Below are 17,661 nucleotides of genomic sequence, written 5' to 3'. Positions count from 1 at the left end.
TTGCCTTTGAGATTTTCCCACCTCTCTTTGTGCACTCTTTTTTCCCTCCTCATGCCCATCTCTCTGGGCCCAGTTCCAATGTAGCACCCAAGTCCCTTAATTTCTAATCAGAAAACTCTACTACATCTCAGTGTCTTCTCTGAATGCTCCCTTCACTTTTGTGCTCTGGCCTCCTGATTGGCAATGTCATCTGTATCCTGACGACTCCCATGTTTATCTCTTCCAATTTGTAGACTCCTATATCCAACTGCTTACTCAGCATCTCTGATGAGATATCTAATAAATACTTCAAATTTAATATCTTTAAAACCCTTTGGACACACGGCTGTCCCTCTCACCATTGGTGACATCTCATCGTTTTAGATCTTCAGGCTAACCCTTAGTCTTGACTCTTCCTCTTTCTCATACCCTCCATATCTAATTTGCCAGAAAATCTTACAGGATTATCTTCAGATATCTCCATAATCCAGCCTCTTCTCACCACCTGTCCTGTTCCGCTATCTGTGAGCCTCAAACATCTTCCACTGAATTTCTGCAATCTCTTAACTTGTTTCCCTGCTTCAACTCTTGCCCCACTATCGAATATTCTCAACTAGGGGCCAGAGTGAGCCTTCTTCTCAGACCTTTCCAATGGTCCTCCATCTGACCCAGAGTCAAAGCTAGAGTCCTCACAACGGCCAGCCAAGGCCTGCATGACCTAGTGCTTGCAAACTCTGATTTCATCTCATCTTCTCACTTCCTCTGCTCCAGCCACACTGTCCTCCTTGCTGAGCCTCTAACATACCTGGCACACTCCTGCCTCAGATTGTACTCACTTAATAACTACTTGCTTAGAACTTACTTCCTGCATGGGTACTGTATTAAGTTCTGTAAGGCGTGGAAAGAATGGTGTGGTCTCTGCTCTCAAAAGCAGCCATAATAGCTAAACTTATATGGCACTTTCTTTATGCCTGGCACTCTTCTAAGTGCTTGAACTCATTTGATCCTCAGCTCTGTGAGATTGACCCTACTCTTATCCCCAATTTATGGGTATGTGACTAAGGAATAGAAATGTTAAGTAGCTCACAGTAAGCGGTGGAGCCAAGTTTCAAATCTAGGCAGTTTGGCTCCAGAGTATGTATACTTAACCATTCTATTTCTCATTGTAGAATTAATCTTGCGACTCCAGGATTTATGCTAGGACCTTCAATAAATCTCACAGTGTCAAGTATGTAATTCTCTGCCTCCCCAAATACAGTTTTTGCACTGGCTAGACTCCTCAGCAAAAAAGTTTCCTGATACATAGTGGTTCTATCTAATATCCCTTACTAGTTAAGTGACTCAGTTCTTAACACAAGTCTCACTAGGACACATTCAGATTTGCACCTCAGTATTATCACAAATCTAATGCCCTCTAATTTTTCATGAATAGTCAAAACTGTGAATGTTGAATCTGTTTATACCAAGGGTCTACCACCCTGTAAAGCTGAGTATAGTGAAGGTAACTCGAGTGCGGTGGGATTTGCCTCTCTTAGAGACATTGTTACAGGGTTAGCTACATGGTAAGCAAACAAACTTATCAAGTAGCAGAATATCCACCTAAACAGTTAAAAAAAAAAAAAAAAGCATTATTGCTCTTCTATGCTGTTATATTGATTTGTAACTTGGTAATAAACTTTTAAATAAGGTTGCTTAGACACTAACTGCTTTGATGAGGTTTAACATTCTTTGTTTAATATCCATGTCATATTACCTAAATGTTCAGATTAGACATCACAGATCTTTTAATTTTTTTTTGAGAAACCCATGTGTCTGTACAAAAATCATCTCTTTTTCAGGAAAACACACTAAGAAAATCACATGTGGATGTTGGAATGCAGAAAATCTGCTTGCTTTAGGTGGTGAAGATAAAATGATTACAGTTAGCAATCAGGAAGGTGACACGATAAGACAGGTAATACAGTAACATCCTTGGTCCAATATATTCAGAATTTCCCTGAAATGAAGTTTGTCTACCAAGCTAATCTGTCCAATTTTTAAATCTCTACGTGAGGTATGTATACAATAACTTCATATTCTAAACAACAAAAGCTTTTCTTTTTATGTATTAGTACACTTTTCTTCATAGGACTACTTTATCCAAATATTTTCCTTTGTATATTTTCCATTATCGAGTATTAGCATGGATTGTCGGCTCTGTGGTTATACTCCATCTGTCCATTTGTGAGATAACCCTTACTTTATATATGAATGTTTATAATATAAATGTGAATAACTAAACTTGGATTCTGTTCTGCCTGATATGTTAATTTAACTTTAACTGATATGTTAAATTGCTTCCAAACTAACCCTAATTAAATTTTAAATTTAATTTTAGGATTCAAGTTTACCGCTGTTCAAATTTCACAATTGATTAGATCCTCAGTGGCTCCTCCTTAAGGGAATTTGTATTACCAAGAGCTACTACATAATCTCACCAGTGGGTAAATTATACTTTGGACCACTTGGCTTATGATTTAGTATTGCTGGGGCAATATTAACTAGCAAATTCTTTAAATGCCCACTAGGTATGTGGCACTGTGCTATGTACTTTAGAAGAAATATGAAATATGACCCTATGTTCTCTATTGCTACATAACAAATTGCTCTCAAAACCTAGCAGTTTAAAACAATATACATTTATTGTTTTATAGTTTTTGTGGATGAGCAATGCAGGTGCACCTAGCTGCATTAAGGTCTTAAAAGGCTGCATTTTATTGATCAAGGTTGGAGTCTCATCTGAAGGCTTGACTGGGAAAAAAATCTGTTTCCACTCTCAGTCACATGGTTGTTGACAAGAGTTCAGTTCCTTACAGGTAGTTAGGCTCAGAGCCTCAGTTCCTCTCTGGCCATTGATTAGAAACCTACCTAATTACCATGCCACATGGATCTCTCCATAGAGTGCCTCATAACATAGCGGGTGGTAATAGATTGTGAGCAGCCATTTGAAACTTAAGCCACAATCTCTTAATAAATAACCTGATCTCAAAATCATTTTTGCCATATTCTGTTATGTAGAAGTAAGTCCCTGGGTCCAGCCCACACTTCAAGGGGTAGGGATGGGGATTACACAAAGAAACCAGGAGGTGGGGATCATTGTGGATCATCTTAAAAGCTGCGAACCATAGGACCCTACTCTCAAGAAGACAGAACTAATTACGATAAAACATAGCCTTATGCGATTGCCAGTTTTGTGGTATAGCTTACAAGTCTTATATATGTGAGATGGAGGAGATCAAGGAAAGCTGAATTAGGAATATTTAGAAGACAGATGATCTGAATAAATCAAGGTATAGGAGGAACTTGTAACAGAGAGATCCAAAATTACAAGGGCTTCATTAAAAATAGACCTACCCTATGACCCAGCAATAGCACTGCTAGGAATTTACCCAAGGGATACAGGAGTGCTGATGCATAGGGGCACTTGTACCCCAATGTTTATAGCAGCACTCTCAACAATAGCCAAATTATGGAAAGAGCCTAAATATGCATCAACTGATGAATGGATAAAGAAATTGTGGTTTATATACACAATGGAGTACTACGTGGCAATGAGAAAGAATGAAATATGGCCCTTCGTAGCAACGTGGATGGAACTGGAGAGTGTGATGCTAAGTGAAATAAGCCATACAGAGAAAGACAGATACCATATGTTTTCACTCTTATGTGGATCCTGAGAAACTTAACAGAAACCCATGCGGGAGGGGAAGGAAAAAAAAAAAAAGAGGTTAGAGTGGGAGAGAGCCAAAGCATAAGAGACTCTTAAAAACTGAGAACAAACTGAGGGTTGATGGGGGTGGGAGGGAGGGGAGGGTGGGTGATGGGTATTGAGGAGGGCACCTTTTGGGATGAGCACTGGGTGTTGTATGGAAAACAATTTGACAATAAATTTCATATATTGAAAAAAAACACAAAATTACAAGGGCTCTAAGAATATGGTAGTTTGGATGGTTTTTCTTCTTTCTCTTTCTCTTTCTCATATAACAGAGAGAGGTAGGCAGATCATCTCTGCATGTCTGCTTCACAAGGCTGTACATAGTCCCAGGTTCCTTGCTTCCATCTTACTGCTCTGCTATTTGCTATGCATAGTTAACATATGCATAGTTAACAGCACCAGATCTGTATTTCCACCCCAGGGAAGGGAGAAAGAGAAGTGGAGTGCAAGAAACATTTAAAGGACCTAGTCTGGAAGATGCATTTATTATTTCCATTCATATCACTAGAACCTAATCATATAGTCACGCCACACTGCTGCCAGGGAAGCTACAAATTTAGTCTCTGTAGATCATTGATCGTGTGCCCCACTGAAACTTGTTTTAGTGGATACCATAAGACATTTAGCAGTCTGTCATTCAACCCACGCAAAGCAGCATGAACAAAGATAAGAAGAAAAACTTGAAGCTTGTTTATGGCTCGTTCAAGATTGGCTTGACTGCAGATGTGGGCTTTGATTGAAAATTTATAGAAAATAAGGCTGAAGAAGAAAGTTGGTTCCTGTATCTGGAAAGCTCTGAAAGTTAAGCAGAAGTAACTCAACCATGTTGAGCAGAACCATAGCATGATTAAAGTGGTTCTTAAGAAAGATTAACTAGTGTAAAAGATATTTCCTAGAAACCTAAAATTTTGAGCATTCTATTTTGGTACCCTTTTGAATTAGAATGATAATACAGTTCAAATGCTTTAGCTCCACACTTTTGTATCCATATCAGACATCAACACTGAATGAAGACATGGTCTTACATGTTTTGCTACAGAGCATCCCAGGAAGTCACTATATTCAGCCATTATCTGCATACATTTCCCATTTCTGATCTTTAAGATATATTCTTCCAGAATTAGACATACTACTTAAGTTGTCCTGTGGTAAGCAAAGCATACATTAAAAGCGTTGCTTTATTTGGTACTGTCTCTGAATTATTTTGACTTTACTATTCTGAAGATCACTCTAGTGTTACTTATGTACATTTATTTTTATTTGTCCTATTAAGGGCTTGTCTTATTTCTTGAATCTGAAAATTGCTGTCTTTCATCAATTCTGGAAAATTCTTAGTCATTATCTCTTGGGTATTACCTCTTGCTCTTTCTATTCTGTCCTTCTGCAGTGTCAGTTAGACATATGTAGGACCTCCTATCTCTTTAACTCTCTCTCATAATATCTTTTTGTCACTACAACTTCTGGATAATTTCATCAAATCAGTTCACTTACTCTTGAAATTTGGTCAAATTTGAGTTTTTTTATTTTAGTGATTCTTCTTTTCATTTTTAATAAGTACTTTAGAGCAAAATAGGCATTAATAGGATTAAGAGGTACAAATTTCCAGTTGCAAAATAAATAAGTCATGGAGGTATGATATATAGCATAGGGAATATAGTCAGTAATATCGTAATAATTTTGTATGGTGAGATAGTACTAGACTTATGGGGATAATTTTGTAAAGTATATAAATATTGAACTACTATGATGTTTACCTAGAAGTAATAGGATATTGTATGTCAAGTATACAGTTGATCCCTCAACAACATGGGTTTGAACGGTGCAGATTTACTTATATGTGGATTTTTTTTCAATAAATATAGTGCAGCACCATAAATGTATTTTCTCTTATGACTTTCTTTTTTTCTTTTTTTAGAGAGAGATAAAGTGAATGGGGAAGAGGGACAGAGGGAGAGAGAGAGAATCTCAAGCAGGCTCCATGCTCAGCGTGGAGCCTGACGTGAGTCTCCATCCCACGACCCTGGGATCATGACCTGAGCTGAAATCAAGAGTCAGATGCTCAACTGACTGAGCCACCCAGGCACCCCATGATTTTCTTAATAACGTTTTCTTTTCTCCAGTTTATTTTATTGTAAGAATACAGTATTTAATATACATAACATGCAAACCATGCATTAATTGAGTGTTTATGTTATTAGTAAGGCTTCCAGTCAGCAGTAGGCTATTAGTAGTTAAGTTTTGGGGAATCAACACTTTATGCCAATTTTGAACTGTGCAGGGGCTCGGCTATCCTGACCTCCATGTTATTCAAGGGTCAGCTGTATTTTTAATTAAAAAAGAAAAATACTTTGTAGTTCTCTTAAAAATCTGTCAGGATTTTTTTTTTTTTTAAGTCTCTTGTCAGGGTGCCTAGGTGGCCCAGTTGGTTGAGCATCTGACTCTTAATATCAGCTCAGGTCGTGATCCCAGAGTTGTGGGATCAAGCCTTGCATCAAGCTCTATGCTGAGCATTGGAGCCTGCTTACGATGCTATCCCCCTCCCTCTGCCCCTCTCCACCACTCTCTCTCTCTCTCTAAAATTATAAAGGAAAAGTCTCTTGTCATACTTATGAGTCTTTTTATGTGTTTAGTCATTTTAAAGCATTACTTTATGATCTCTCTCTGAGAATTCTGTTATTTTTAGATCTGCTGACTTTTGCTCTTGATGCATTATTTCTTTGTGACTTTTCTCATTTTGAATTGTGAGCTCATCTTCAGCAGGGCTTGTCTGTGGACATTTTTTTGCAGCTTTGGAAGAGGCTTTGGATTTGCTTTTGATAAACACTCCAAGGAGTTTCTAGACCACTCAAAGTATAAATTTGAACTTCAGATCATAATGAGGATAGGAAGGAACGTTTGATTTGAAAAGAATGTTTTCGGCATTTCTTCTGACTCAAAGCTCAGCCCAAATCAAATGGGCTTCTTTATTATCTCCTTACCAACTGCTCTGGATAGTTGCGCACATACTTTGGTTTATGGTTTGATCTTTGCTTATTGTCCCTGGGAATTTTCCTTACCTTCTTTCAAGCTTAATGTATCTATTTGATAAGATATGTGTTCCGTTTCATCCAGAATTTCTAGAGGTTTATCACGGTGGGATTTTCAGGTATAACAGAAGTAAAAGCAAGTTACCTGTTTTATTAATATTCAGAATGAATTTAAGTGTTGCATTTGTTCATAGTGATAACATTTCTATCCCTGCAGACGTCAGTGAGATCAGAGCCTAGCGACATGCAGTTTTCCACGATGAAGACTGATGATCGAATGTCTGCTGCTGAAAGCACAGTAAGAATGCTAAACCAGGGCACTGGGGGGGCTCAGTCGGTTTAGTGTCCAACTTCAGCTCAGGTCATGATCTCGCAGTTCGTGGTTTCAAGCCCCACACCAGGCTCTATACTGACAGATCAGAGCCTGGAGCCTGCTTTGGATTCTGTGTCTCCTCTCTCTGCCCCTCCCCCACTTGTGTGCACGCAGTTTCTCTTTCTTTCTCTCTCTCTCTTTTTCAAAAATAATGTTAAAAAATTTTTTTTAAAGAATTCTAAGTCAAATCCATGCCCAAGTTATTTTGATACTTTTGTAGACTATTTTTTCTCCTTTTCTAGGATGGTTCAGAATGTATAGTGATAAATAAATTATGGTCTGTCATTTATTAAATCAGTGTAAGCTCCAGTCTCTTAGGCATGTAAGTTGCTTTTGCTGATGCTGGCAACATCTAGCTGCCTGGTGTCACAGCAGATGAAGGCACCTTCCTGAGGCAGTGGGTGTTGCTCTTCCGATTCTTGTGGTAGTAGAACAGGGAGGGCGCCTTCACAAATAGAAGTCTTGATTTCTATATCATTTTTTTTTTCACGCTACTGGAGATGGTGACCAGAGCTCTGGAAATTGTACTTTTTATTTTGTTAATAGCTTAGATGCATTTTCCCTGCCACAATTTAATATTCTGAAATCCAGATGATTTTCACAATTAATACAAATATATTTAAATTAAATGATCCAATTTCTTAAAAAGCTATTTAATTGATAGTGACTTATAATTGGTAGAATCAAGGAAATACATCAGTGTTTCTCTTTTTATATAAATCCATCACTCTTAATGAGCCCAAATAAGTAATACACTCCTTCCCCTCCCTCACACAGGTAAACCCTGCACTGAAAATTACAATCAAATATTGACTGTGTGAGTAATGGAGGGACACTAGTCTAGCAACATTGACCAGTGACCTGCAGGTGATGGAAAGAATGATGATATAAAAAATTGAGCTCAGTTACCCACACAATGTGGCTTAAAATCAGAATGTCCTCTTAGGATGGAAAACTCTCTATACTCTGGATATGAATTCAGTTTCAGTGGAACTTTGTCAGACTTACAGTCCTGTATTGCACAGAACTCTAATGAGAGGTGTAGAGAATTTTAAAAAGTTAACCCACCCAAGGGCACCTGGGTGGCTCAGTTGGTTAAGCATCCAACTTTGGCTCAGGTCATGATCTCACAGCTCGTGAGTTCAAGCCCCATGTCAGGCTCTGTGCTGACATCTTGGAGCCTGGAGCCTGCTTCAGATTCTGTGTCTCCCTCTCTCTCAGCCCCTCCTCTGCTCTCTCTCTCTCTCTCCCTCAAAAATAAATAATAAAACATTAAAAAAAATTTTTTTAGGGGCGCCTGGGTGGCTCCGTCAGTTAGGCATCCAACTTCGGCTCAGGTCATGATCTCACAGTTTGTGAATTTGAGCCCCGTGTCAGGCTCTGTGCTGACAGCTCAGAGCCTGGAACCTGCTTCAGATTCTGTGTCTCCCTCTGCCCCTCCCCTGCTCACGCTCTGTCTCTCTCTCTCTCTCTCTCTCTCTCTCTCTCTCTCTCTCAATAATAAATAAAGGCTAAAAATTTTTTTCTTTTTTAATTTTTTTAAATAAAATAAAGTAACACCCAGCTATTTTAATGTACTTTTCAAAGGGTATGTTGGATGTGTGTAAAGCCAAGGACCCTTACCAGACTATATATTACAATGTATTTTTTTAAATCACGTTATCTTATTAGTTACAACATTTAATGTAAACCTGGCTCATTGTTTGCATAAATTAGATTTAGCTATTTGAATTTCCTTATTGGTCTTCACGAAGTACCTTAATCTTTTCTGGCAGATCAGTGTGGTGGTTGGCAAGAAAACTTTGTTTCTTTATAATCTGAATGAACCAGATAGTCCAATTGATCTGGAATTTCAGCAGCGCTATGGTAACATTGTCTGCTATAGGTGGTATGTAAAAAAAGCTTCTTACCAAAAGATATCCGTGTGTTTTTCCTTACTAATATATTTCATTTTTGACCTTAGCATTTTCACTTCTATATGTAACATTTTCTGGATTGTAACCTATGATTTAATATGTGAAACTTGGGGTACCTGGGTGGTTCAGTCAATTAAGTGGCCAACTTCAGCTCAGATCACGATCTCATGGTTCATGAGTTTGAGCCCCACAACAGTCTCTGTGCTGACAGCTCAGAGCCTGGAGCCTGCTTTGGATTCTATGTCTCCTCCTCTCTCTGTCTCTCTCCCACTCATACTCACTCTCTCTCTCTCTCTCTCTCTCTGTCAGAAATAAACATTAAAAAAAATAAATAAATATGTGAAACTACCTAGCATATTATGTGGCCCTTGATAAATTGGATTCTGTAGTTCTTTAGTTTTAAGGCACTTGCTTATTTACTTTATTGCAAATGATAGTTAATCATCCTTTTAATGTATTGTTGCCTTTGTTGCTATAGGTATGGTGATGGCTACATCATGATTGGCTTTTCACGTGGAATTTTTGTGGTCATCTCCACTCATATTAGAGAGATTGGTCAAGAGATATTTCAGGCTCGTGACCACAAAGATAGTCTAACCAGTATTGCAGTATCACAGACGCTTAATAAAGCTGCTACATGTGGTGATACCTGGTAAGTTATATTCACATATTCCCAGGAAAGCTTATGTAAGGAATATTGAAGATATTCAACAAGACTGTGATGGCTAATATGAATCTATCCACCATACTTTCTTGCACTCCTAAAACCTGTTTGCAATTGAAAATTTCTAAGATTGCTTCTGCTGTTAACACTCAGGGCAAAACCTAAAATGAATACTAGATGTAAACTAAATACAACACCTAAAATTGAGTATGCTTGAAAATCCATCTTAAAATAGGTAATTCCAGGGGCGCCTGGGTGGCGCAGTCGGTTAAGCGTCCGGCTTCAGCCAGGTCACGATCTTGCGGTCCGTGAGTTCGAGCCTCACGTCGGGCTCTGGGCTGATGGCTCAGAGCCTGGAGCCTGTTTCCGATTCTGTGTCTCCCTCTCTCTCTGCCCCTCCCCCGTTCATGCTCTGTCTCTCTCTGTCCCAAAAATAAATAAAAATGTTGAAAAAAAAATTTTTTTAATAGGTAATTCCAGGTAATATGAAGTAAGCACATTCATCTGTCTCTCTCACTGAATACAGCTATAAAACCTGGGCAGACCTTTGTAGCAGCGTGGATGGAACTGGAGAGTGTTATGCTAAGTGAAATAAGCCATACAGAGAAAGACAGATACCATATGCTTTCACTCTTGTGTGGATCCTGAGAAACTTAACAGAAACCCATGGGGGAGGGAAAGAAAAAAAAAAAGAGGTTAGAGTGGGAGAGAGCCAAAGCATAAGAAACTCTTAAAAACTGAGAACAAACTGAGGGTTGATGGGGGGTGGGAGGGAGGGGGAGCCAAAGCATAAGAGACTCTTAAAAACTGAGAACAAACTGAGGGTGTGTGGTGGGTATTGAGGAGGGCACCTTTTGGGATGAGCACTGGGTGTTGTATGGAAACCAATTTGACAATAAATTTCATATATTGAAGAAAAAAAAAAAAAAACCTGGGCAGAATGCATGGAACAGCTATTTAAGGACTTTAAAAAGTAAATAGTAGGCATATTGAAGAAGACCAGAATTTGAAGTACCACTGAACCAGTAATGAGTCTCCCATTCGTCTTCCAATCTCTCAGGACTGAAGGCAGCCAAAATCCAGAAGTAGAAACCAGAACTTAAATGAGAGAGCTCTGAGAGAAGTCCTCTGGTTCTGGCTCAAGTTGCAGGAAAGAGAACTCCTCTTACGCTCGGAGACAGTTGGGGAAATTTCCCAGTTTCCTTTCTTTTTCTTCCTTTCTTCTTTCATGCCCTGGCCACCAAGCAACCTGCAGTGGCAGCAACAGCTCCGGCAAGAAGGACCCTCAGATGCCTACAGCTCTGACAGAGGGTAACCTTCCTCCAGTTACAGGGGCTGTGGTCCCAGGAAAGTGGGGTAAACCCTGCTGCTTACTTTTCTCCCTGCCCTCCCACTGCTTGGTGGCAGGTATGGGTACAGTTGTGGGAAGGACAAGACCCTGCAGGGTAACTAGAGCCTGAACTTTACTGCTGGAAGACCAAAAAAGGGAGCCCCAGGGAATCAGAACATACCAGGGAGATCCTAGAGAGGGAGGAGCTCTGGAAAGCAAGCATCTAAAGATATTTATGAGCTCCTAGGTTCACTCCTGAGCTATACATGTGTATCTCATCCTAAACATACCAAAGACTTTGAGAACTGAACTAAAAGATCATAATGCAAGTCCTATGGGCCACAGAGTGGGCCATACAGGAACATATCCGAATATGACTGCAAAGCCTTTGAAAATGGAACTGATGTTGAAACCACAACCCACAAAAGGCTGGTTGATACTCGTGGCCCGAATCCAACTGGGTTGGTTGCCTGCTTTGGAAAAAAAAAAAAAAAAATTAGTGTTCTCTAATTTTTAGACAAGGTGCAAGAGTCTCAAACATAATATTCAGAATGTCCAAAATAGAACCCAAAGTTGCCTGACATACAAAGAATCAAGAAAGTTTCAACTTGCTTGGAAAAGGCAATCAAAAGATGCCAGTGCCAAGAGGATGGAGGTAAAGGTAGCAGCTTTATAAAAATTGTCCAAATAAGTCCAAAAAAACCTAGCTCAGATACATTATAAACTGCTAAAAACTAAAGACAAAAAAACAGCTAAAGAACAGCATTTTAAATGACAGTGGATTTCTCACCATAAGTCATGGAGGCCAGAAGGAAGCATCACAGCTTCCTAAAGGGCTGAGAGAAAAGAACAGTCAGCTGAAATTCATTACCCAGTGAAACTATCTGTCAGTAATGAAGTGAAATGGAAACATTCTCAGGTGAGGAAAAATGAAGAGAATTTATTGCTAACAGACCTGCTCTAGAAGAATTGCTGAAGGAAGTTCTTCAGATGGGACAGAACAGATGACAGCAGAGGATTCGGAACATCAAGAATGAAGGAAGAATGACAGAAATGGTAAATACAATAGATCTTTTTTTTTTTTGAGACCTTTAACATACGTGCTGTTGAAAGCAAAATTATCATATTGTCTGATAGTATGTTCAGCATATTAAGATGCAGTACATAAGACAACCCCAACATAAAGGGAAGAGGTTAAAGTTATATGTGATTTCTACATTATTTGAAGTGGTGAAATACTGATTCTAAAGAGACTGTGAAATTAAATATGTATGTTATAATCTAGAGCAACCACTAAAAAATAGGCAGAGATATATACAAAAACACAATAGGTAAATTAAAATGGAATACTGAAAAATGTTCAAATCTAAAAGTGGCAAGAAAGGACAAACAGGAACAAAGGGACAAACAAAATAACAAAACAGTAGATTTAAGTTCACACAGATCAATTAACTATGTTAAACGTGTAAATGACAATATTATTAGACATAGACTATTAGAATTCTTAAATGACCCTATTATATGTTGTAAGTAACTCACTTCAATATAATCATATAATGAAATAACCAGGTAAAAGTGAAAGGATGGAAAAAGATCATCCAAGTGCTAACCAAAAGAAAGCTAGGTGTCTGGGTATCAAACAAAGAGCAAAGAAAATTACAGGGATGGGGAGAGAGACTGCATATTGATTAGATATAACAATGCTCAATGAGCACGCACCTAGCAACAGAGCCTCAAAATAGATGAAGTAAAACTGGCAGAATTAAAAGGAGAAATAGACAACAATAATAGTTGAAGTCCTCAGCGTCCCACTTTCAGTAATGTATGGAACAATTAGAAGTTCAACAAGGAATTAAAAGTATCAAATTGACACTTATTAAGTAGAGCACAGAGTGTCAGATCATGAGCTGCCGTTCAACAATACACAACAAGAAGAACTGAAATGGAGAAATTCACTATTCACAGGTCCAGGAGGAAATACCTGCCTGTCTTGAGGGGTCTCACAGAGAGTTCAAGGCACAGTTCAGACAAAAAGAGACAACCAGGGGCATGTGCTGTTAATAGGGTTCATGGAAAAAATAGGGTTCATGAATAAACTGCTTTAGGTTTCCCAGGCTAAGTCCAAATTGGTCAACTCTAACCAGAAGAGTGGGGTAAGCCCCAGAGATCTTATCCTAGGGGAACATAAGGCACACAGGTGGTAGGAGGCAGGGGAGACTGTTGATCACAAGGGCTTTTGGGGAAGTCACATCCGGAACTTACATTTGCTTGTGACTCTGGGCTGCTACCTAGGGCATGCACTTATAAGAAGGAGGGAGGGGTGTCAATTTAAGGCCATTTGGCCAAACAATGGATGCTGAGGCAGCAGTACCATGGAGTAGCTTAGCTAAACTCTTCATAGATTTGGACAGCACAGTAAACCAACTAGACTTAACATACATCTGTTAGACATTACACCAACAATGGAATATATGTTTTTTCTATGCACCCATGGAACATGCACCAAGATAGTCCATATCCTGGACCATGAAACCTCAACAAATTTATTTTTATTTTGTTTTAGAGAGTGAGAGCAAGAGAGTGGGTGGGGGAGCAGGTGGAGGCAGAGAGAATCTCTAGCACGCTCCATGCTTAGCAGAGTCTGACATAGGGCTCAATCCCATTACCATGGGATCCTGACCTGAGCTGAAATCAAGAGTTGACCACTCAACCAACTGAGCCACCCTGGTGCCCACAAAACCTCAAGAAATTTAAATTGAAGTCCTACAAAATGTGTTCCTTGGCTATAATATAACCACACTTGAAATGAATAATAGAAAAACAACAGGAACTTCTATGAACACTTGGAAATTAACCTACTCCAAGTAAATCATGAGTATATCCTAGAGAAAATTTAAAAATACAGAGAACTGAAATCTCTAATCAATAGTCTAAATTCCTACTTGAAGAAACTAGAAAAAGAAGATCAAACAAAAGGCAAAGCAGAAGGAATAAAATAGTAAAGAGCAGAAACTGATGACATTGAAAATAGAATTGGAAAAAACAAGTGTTTTTTTAAAAAAATGATAAAAAATTGATCAGCTTCTAGCAAGAATAACAGAAATAAAGACACAAATCACCAATATCAAGAATGAAATGGGAATATCGCTACAGCTCTGGAAGCCATTAAAAGGCTAATAAAGGAATACTACAACTTCAGAATTATAGAGGAATACTACAGACAACTCGGAAATTTGACAAATTAGAAGACTGGAAAAATCCTTCAAAAACGACTACCAAAACTCAACCCAGATGAAACAGATACTCTGAATTAGTCCTGTAACTTTTAAAGAAATTGAATAATTTAAGCCTCCTGAAAAATCTCCAGGTTCAGATGGTTTCGCTGGCGGATTCTACCAAATTCTTTTTAAAAAAGAATTAACACCAATTTTACAAAATCTCCTCAGAAAATAAAAGAGGAGGGAACACTTCTCACCTTATTTTATAAGGCCTTATACCAAAATCAAACTATACAAAGAGAAAGAAAGAAAGAAAGAAAGAAAGAAAGAAAGAAAGAAAGAAAGAAAGAAAGAAAGAAAGAGAAAGAAAGAAAAAGAAAGAAAGAAAGAAAGAAAGAAAGAAAGAAAGAAAGAAAGAAAGAAAGAAAAAAAACTAGAGACCAATCTCTCATGAACTTGGACAAAAAATCTTCAACAAAATTTAACAAACTGAAGTCAGCAATATATAAAAAGAATTATACCTCATGACCAAGTGGGATGTATTCCCAGTATGCAAGCCTTATCGACATTCATAATTCAATGAAGTTACTATATCTGCACCTGAAGAAAAACCATACTATCACATCAGTTGACACACAAAAAATATTTCATAAGATCTAACACCCATTCCTGATAAGAATTCTCAGTAAGTTAGGGATGGGGGAGAATTACCTCAACTTGGTAAAGAATGTCTACTAAAAAGCCTAACATCATCTTTCATGGTGAAAGACTGAGTGCTTGCCTCCTGAGATTGGGAACAAGGAAAGGCTCTCCACTCCCACTACTCTAATGCAACCTAATATTAGAAGTTCTAGCCACTGCAGTTTAAGACAATAAAAAGAAATAAGCTACATCCGGATTGAAAAGAGAAAAGTAAAACCATCTCTGTTTGCAGATGAAATGATTGTGTATGTAGAAAATCTCAAGGAGTACAAACAAGGAATGCCTAGAACTAATGAGTGAGCCCTGCATGGCCGTAGGATGCAAGATCAATGCACAAAAATCAGTCACATTTCTATATACTGATAACAAACCTATGGAAACCAAATTAAAAATATGTCCTTTTTGGGGCGCCTGGGTGGCGCAGTCGGTTAAGCGTCCGACTTCAACCAGGTCACGATCTCGCGGTCCGTGAGTTTGAGCCCCGCATCAGGCTCTGGGCTGATGGCTCAGAGCCTGGAGCCTGTTTCCGATTCTGTGTCTCCCTCTCTCTCTGCCCCTCCCCCGTTCATGCTCTGTCTCTCTCTGTCCCAAAAATAAATAAACGTTGAAAAAAAAAAATTTAAAAAAAAAAATATGTCCTTTTTACTCCAAAGAAAATGAAGTACTTAGATCTACACTTAACAAAGCATGTACAGGGTCTATGTGCTGAAAATTCCAATATGATGCTGGAAGAAATCAAGAGACCCAAAGAAATGGAGAAACGCACTGTTCATAGGTCAGAAGACTGAACGTAGTGAAGATATCAGTTCTCTCCAAATTAATCTATAGATTTAATGAAATTCATATGAGAATCCCAAGGTGGTTTTTTTGTAGATATAGACAAGTTTATGCTAAAACACAGTTAATCCTTGAGCAACAGATGTTTGAACTGCTTGGATCTACTTATGTGCAGATTTATTTTTCAGTTTATTTTTTTTTTTTTTGAGAGAGAAAGAGGAAGGGCAGGGAGAGAGAGACAGAGACACGAGAGAGAGAGAGAGAGAATCCCAAGCAGGTTCCTCACTGACAGTGCAGGTAGGTCTTGAACCCCCACAAACCATGAGATCGTGAGCTGAGCTGAAGTCAAGAGTTGGACACTCAACCAACTGAACCACCCAGGCACCCCTACATGCAGATTTTTAAAAATACAGTACTGTAAATGTAAATTATCTTTAAGCTTTTCTTAATAACATTTTTTTTCTCTAGCTTACATTATTGTAAGAATACAGTATGTATGTATATGACATACAAAATATGTGCTAATAGACTGTTTATATTATCGATAGGGCTTCCAGTCAACAGTAGGCTATTAGTTAACTTTTGGGGTAGTCAAACGTTATATGCCAATTTTCAACTGTGCAGGGTTTGGCACCCCCAACCCCCATGTTGTTTAAGAACCAATTGTATATATGCAAAATCACGGGTCCTAAAATAGCTAAAAGCAATCTTTAAAAAAAAAACAATAAAGGGGCACCTGGATGGCTCAGTTGGTTAAGCGTCCAACTTCAGCTCAGGTCATGATCTCATGGTTCATGAGTTCAAGCCCCACATAGGGCTCTGCACTGACAGTTTGGAGCCTGCTTTGGATTCTCTCCCTCTCTCTGACCTTCCCCCACTCATGCTCTGTGTGTGTGTCTCTCTCTCTGTCTCTCAAAGATAAATCAACATTTAAAAAATTTTTTTGAAGAGAACAATCAAATGAGAGGAATCATCTTACCTAGTATTAAAGCTCACTTTATAGCTGCAGTAATCAAGACCATATGGTATGGGCAGAGGGAAAGACACATAGATCAATGGAACAGTATAGAAAGCCAGAAATAAACCCACACAAATATGCACAACTGATTCTTGACAAAAGTAGAAAATTAAATAGAATTAAAATTGCCTTTCCAAGAAATGGTGCCCAAGCAACCGGATATCCATATGGAAAAAACCTGGAAAACAAACTTCACACCTTAATCAAAAGTTAATTCAGTGGGTCGTGGATTTAAATTTAAAATGCAAAACTATAGCATTTTTAGATAAAAACAGGAAATCTTCTAGGTCTAGGCAAAGAGTTCTTGGTTTTAAAACCAAAAACATGATCTGTATAAGGAAATATTGGAAAATTAGACTTGCTCAAAACTAAAAAATTTTACCCCATGAAAGATTCTGTTAAGAGAATGAAAGATAAACAGCACAATGAGAAAGAATATTCACAAACCACGTATCCAACAAAGGACTAGTATCTAGAATGCATAAAGGGCCCTCTCAAAACTCAAAAAAACCAAACAATCCAATTAGAAAATCAGCAAAAGACATACATTTCAGCAAAGAAGATATATAGATGGGAAACACATGAAAAGATGTTTGACATCATTAGCCATTCCAGAAATGCAAATTCAGACCACAATGAGATATTACTATGCATCTATTAGAATGGCTAGAATTAAAAATAGTTATAACATCAAGTGCTGGAAAGGATGAGGAGAAGCTAAATCACTCAAACCTTGCCGGTAGGAGTGTAAAATGGTACAGCTACATTGGAAAACAGTTTGGTAGTTTCTTTCTTTTTTTTTTTTTAATTTTATTCATTTTTGAGAGAGAGAGATCATGGGTAGGGGTGGCAGAGAGAGAGGGGGACAGAGGATCTGAAGCAGGCTCTACACGGACAACAGAGC

At 38.3% G+C, this 17,661-nt stretch overlaps 1 protein-coding gene across 3 annotated transcripts in view; it reads left to right on the top strand.

The window, feature by feature from the left end:
• Positions 1–17,661, top strand: part of WDR19 (WD repeat domain 19) — a 115,099-nt gene that overhangs the window by 18,534 nt on the left and 78,904 nt on the right. For all 3 annotated transcript variants that reach the window (XM_086705214.1, XM_086705215.1, XM_025921397.2), the window contains exons 6-9: positions 1,818–1,933; positions 6,977–7,057; positions 8,908–9,020; positions 9,527–9,700. In XM_086705214.1, the coding sequence (XP_086561340.1) occupies positions 1,818–1,933; positions 6,977–7,057; positions 8,908–9,020; positions 9,527–9,700 (484 nt within the window). The remainder of the gene's footprint in view (positions 1–1,817; positions 1,934–6,976; positions 7,058–8,907; positions 9,021–9,526; positions 9,701–17,661) is intronic.

The sequence above is a fragment of the Puma concolor genome, chromosome B1, assembly GCF_028749965.1.
Source record: "Puma concolor isolate L17-30 chromosome B1, mPumCon1.1.hap2, whole genome shotgun sequence".
Taxonomy (NCBI): Eukaryota; Metazoa; Chordata; class Mammalia; order Carnivora; family Felidae; genus Puma; species Puma concolor.
Note: the sequence above shows the minus strand (reverse complement) of the source record. Positions and strands in the feature narration are given on the sequence as shown.